At 46.7% G+C, this 4836-nt stretch overlaps 1 protein-coding gene across 1 annotated transcript; it reads right to left on the bottom strand.

Annotated features, from left to right (window-relative positions):
* Positions 1-4033: 4033 nt before the first annotated feature.
* MSGN1 (mesogenin 1) lies at positions 4034-4615 on the bottom strand. The gene has a single exon (XM_047746691.1). The coding sequence runs from the start codon at positions 4613-4615 to the stop codon at positions 4034-4036; it is 582 nt and encodes a 193-aa protein (XP_047602647.1).
* Positions 4616-4836: the final 221 nt, after the last annotated feature.

The following is a 4836-nucleotide window of genomic DNA, read 5'->3' as shown; positions in this document are numbered from 1 at the left end:
CACGCACACACACAGATTGTGGTTCCCTGTCCAAGCCCTAGAAATACCTTCTTCCGATTTATGAGTTTTGCCTGGGCCAGCTGCTTCTGAATGCTCCGAAGGGGAATCAGGGTCTTGGTCCAGCTATCCTCTCCACAGGGGATTGCTGCCGGAATCAAATGCTGGTTCACAGACAGCTGCCTCTCCTGGACCTAGCTGCTGCTTCAGAGCCGGCCTGAGGCGGACTGCCTCCATGCTGAGCTCCCCCGTGTCTGTGTGACAAGGCCTAGAGCCAGAGGCACCCCTTCCACCAAGCTGTCACCTCCTCCTCATTTTCCAGTGGACACTGTAGGCGTCCTGAGGGCCAGCCCAACTAGTAGGTGAGTGTGTGGCTTTCCAGGTTTTTAGAGAGTGAGGACAAATGAGTACTCTAGCTCGTCCACAGATTCTGGTCCCTACAGGTAACCAAAATTACCCAAATTATTCATAAACCATTCTTAATGCTTGAGCTTGAAAAAACCAAAGCCAAGAGCATTTGGATCCCACTCTTTTAAAAATGGCAAGGAAAATAGTGATAGATCTAAAACCTGATCAAAGACTAGACATCCCCTTCCCCATATTACTGTCTTCCCCAGTCCTCCCCAACATGTGAAACCACACACACATACACCCAATACAAGTACAGGTACACGTGCACAAACATACAGTCTCACACGAATATCTATCTAAGCACAAGGCAGAGTCCGTTGAAGAAAACCTTGATGCTCTCCAACACTTTCTGGTCTCTTTGGTAAAGCACCAGGAAAAAATACATGAGAAGCTGATGGAGGTTTGTATACACAGAATGACATTTTAGCAGCTGTGTCCCACCACAGCTCATCACTCTTGATGACAATATATATATTCTTCAGTTGTAAGAACACTAATCAGAAATAAAGTTAGATTCCTTATTTGCACTGTAGACAAAAATAAAATGCAGTTATATTAAAGGTACATATAGGGGTGCCTGGGTGGCTCAATCCGTTGATCTTGGCTAGGGTCTTGATCTCAGGATGGTGGGTTCAAGCCCCATGTTGGGACCCATGCTCAGCATGGAGCCTACTTTAAAAACAAATAGTGCATAACACTTATTTTTAAAAGATACATACACAAATAACTATGAAAGTATTTGAAAAAATCTGAATGTTTGGAAAGCCTCAGGACTGGAAAAAATTAAGCAAGAGGGAAAAACACATAAGCTATAAAAAGGATAGAGAGTTGATCATATGAAAATGAAAATCTTCCTAGAGCAAAAAAAATACCATAATCAAAATCATAAATATATGATACTATAAACAAGGTCTATCACAAAAATGATAGATCAGGAGGAAACATTTTCAATATGTATAATATACAAACAACTCTCCCAAATTAACAAGAAGACAAAGTAACGCAATAGAAAAATAACCAAGAACATAAAAGAACAAGTTATAGCAGAGGAACCAAAATGAACAAAAGTTACATAAAGTTAAAAAAAAAAAAACACCATCTCAACTAGTAGATGGGGAAATTAAAATTAACACAACAGTGAACTAACCATTTTGTATCCATTAAATATTGGTCATATCCAGTGGCAATGTGGGAGACCTGGTTCTGTTGCATAACGTTAGAGGGACCATAAATAATTGCCAACTTTTATAAGTCATCTAATAGTCTTGATTTAAATTTAAAATGTGCATGCACTCTGGGGCAGGAATCCCATTTCCAGGAAATTTCCAGGCTACTTAAAATACCTGGGGATAAATCTAGTTGTCTGCGATGTTTGTTAAAGTATATTCCTGTAACAAAAAAATGAAATGACCTAAATATTATTCAAAAGGTGACTCATTAAACAAATTATACAACACCTATGCCCTTGCAAATTGAACTTCTGATATCCACTGTGTTCTTCACATGGTGACTTAGAGCAAGCCTGGGCTTATGTTTCCTCCTCTGTAAAGTCAAGGTAATAATGGTACTTACATCACAGATTTCTCTGAGTTACATTGGAAGGACTTTTATTATGTATTGATAAGTAAAGAAAAAAAAGGAATTTGCAGAATTAAAGGCATTTTTTAAACGTATAGATGCCTCATTTATTTGCTTATGCGTGTATCCACAAAGGAATAAAGTGAAGAAGTTATACATTAAATTGTAACACATCTTCTGCTTTTGTTAATGTGTCATTACAAAGAAGAAAAAGCACCAATAGGAAAAGAAATGACTGGAAACCTTAACAGACTATTCATTGAAAGAAAAATACAAATGGTTAATAACCACTGGGAGGAAAATGCAGCCTAAAACAAAACAAAACAAAAAACCTCCTTAATTCAAAGGTTTGGGGAACCTCCTTAATTCAAAGCCCTCTTTTCAATGCCTTGTGCCATTCACATTGGCCGAGCTGAAAGTGTGCCTCCCCCACCCTGAGATAGGGCACCCTGCACAGGAACATGTGTTTGGGTATAGATGTATGTGGGGTGATGGGGAGAGTTGTGGGAGGAGGAGAGGATGTGGGAGGAGAATAAAAACCTCTGGTGGGGGGGACGCCTGGGTGGCTCAGTTGGTTAAGCCGCTGCCTTCGGCTCAGGTCATGATCCCAGAGTCCTGGGATCGAGTCCCACATCGGGCTCCTTGTTCTGTGGGGAGCCTGCTTCTCCCTCTGCCTCTGCCTGCCACTCTGTCCGCCTGTGCTCGCTCTCTCTCTCTCTCTCTCTCTCTGACAAATAAATAAATAAAATCTTTAAAAAAAAAAAAAAAAACCTCTGGTGGGGGGTGCTAAAGACAGATCTGAATTCGAATCCCAACCCTTTCACTCATCTATAGAATTAAAATAGCCTTTTATTATTTATTTTTAAGATTTTATTTATTTATTTGACAGAGAGAGAAAGACAGTGAGAGCAGGAACACAAGCAGGGGGAGTGGGAGAGGGAGAAGCAGGCTTTCCACTGAGCAGGGAGCCCGATGCAGGGTTCGATCCCAGGACCCTGGGATCATGAGCTGAGCTGAAGGTAGACACTTAACAACTGAGCCACCCAGGCGCCCCCCCTGTTACTGTTTTTGAACCAATCTCTTCATTTGAGAAGGGAGCAAGCGAAGGAATTCAATGAGGTTATTCTCATACCAGGACTGGCACTGGGACGGCCTCCTCCAGCCCTGCTTCAGGCCCTCCCTGTGGGGCTGGGTCCTCCCCCACTTCCTCCTCCTTCCTGTCTGCTCATCCCCAAGCCCTCAGGGTGGGCAGCCTCCCTCGTCCACTACCCCTCCACCCCGCCCCCACCGCCCTGTGCCCTGCACTAAGAGAAGAGGTGCTGGCCCTTACTTCACTGTGTCTCAGTGTAGCCTGCCTGCCTGTGCCTTGCTATTTACCATGATGCTAATTCCTTCTGCATCTACGTGATTTGGGCTCCTGCAAAAGAAAAGGCATGATTTTAGTCAAACACACACAAGCGCGCGAGGGCCCACACACATACACACACGCGCGTGCGCACGCTCACACAAGCACACAGGCACACAACAGACAAAATAAAAACAGGAAAGCTAGAGCCCTTTACTCCATACAAATCTTTCTGAATAAGAATCCAGGGGGGGTCACGCTGGATGCTATACAAAATATGGGTTGAGTTAGCCACAGAAAGGAAGCTCCCAGACCCAAACAGTGAGAAGAGATTAACAGTAACAGTTTTACATTCTGGACACAATACATTTCAAATCACGGACCCTTTAAAATACCTGGGACGGGCAGAGAAGGGCCAAGTAATGGGTCTCTTTGCTAGGGGCTCCTCTCCTGAGCAACTGTGGGAACACGAAGCAAAATACCAGCTTGTCTGGCTGTTAAGTGTTCTGGTCGCTCCAACAAGTCTGGTGGGGATTCCCTTACAATGTTGCAGACAACAAAGTCATCACCACGCTTTCTATATTAAAACAAAAACAAAAATAAAAACCTTCATGCTGTTGTTCCGTGAGCTAGTCCAGGTCTTTAAAGCTCTCCTGTGCCCCCCTGCGCCGGGGCTGGGATGGGTCGGGTCCTGGGCAGCGCTCAGGCGCTCTGGGGCCGAGGCTCCCTCCCACCGTTGAGGAGATCTGTGAGCTCCCTGATGTACTTGATGGTGTACTTCAGCGTCTGGATCTTGGTGAGCGGCTGGCCCCGCTGGCTGTAGATGGGGGGCAGGTAATTCCGGAGGGTGTGCAGGGCGTCCGCCAAGGTCCTCATCCGAAGCTTCTCCCTCTCGCTGGCCTTCCGTCTCCGCTGCACAGACATCCTGACTTTGGCCCCCTTCTGGGCCTTGGGGCCCCCCGCGCCCTGCAGATAGGCAGGCTGGAAGGCTAACATATTGTAGTCCACCTCCACCAGGCCACCGGTCCCACGGCCATCGCAGCCACCGCTGCCCCCCTTGGTGGCACCTCCGTGCCCACAGGCCAGCTCAGCCACAGCCGGTCGGGGAGAAGATGAATAGGACCCCAGGGATGATGCCGGAGACAGGCTCTGGGTCGGGGAGGCCTGGTTCACCTCAAAGGGCCCTGCCCTGTTGTTCCAGTCCCAGGAGGACAGGAGGCCGGGGCTGTCGGAGGGGCCCAAGCCCTCTTCAAGGCTGAGGAAGGTCTCGCGCAGGTTGTCCATGCCTGGGGGACAGCTGCAGAGAGAACAGCTCCCTGGCAAGTGAGAAAGAAAGTTCCGCCGCCAGCCAGGGCAGAGCTCTCTTTTATGGCGGTTGGGGGAGAGGTGACGAAGTGGGAAAGAGGGCCGCGGAGGGGGTTCAAAGGAGACACCGAGGACCAAGATGGAAAATGAACTCTTCAGGTGTCACTTTCTCCTCATTGATAATTAACATCTTCCAGCTA

This window comes from Lutra lutra, chromosome 9 (genome assembly GCF_902655055.1).
Source record: "Lutra lutra chromosome 9, mLutLut1.2, whole genome shotgun sequence".
Classification (NCBI taxonomy): domain Eukaryota; kingdom Metazoa; phylum Chordata; class Mammalia; order Carnivora; family Mustelidae; genus Lutra; species Lutra lutra.
Note: the sequence above shows the minus strand (reverse complement) of the source record. Positions and strands in the feature narration are given on the sequence as shown.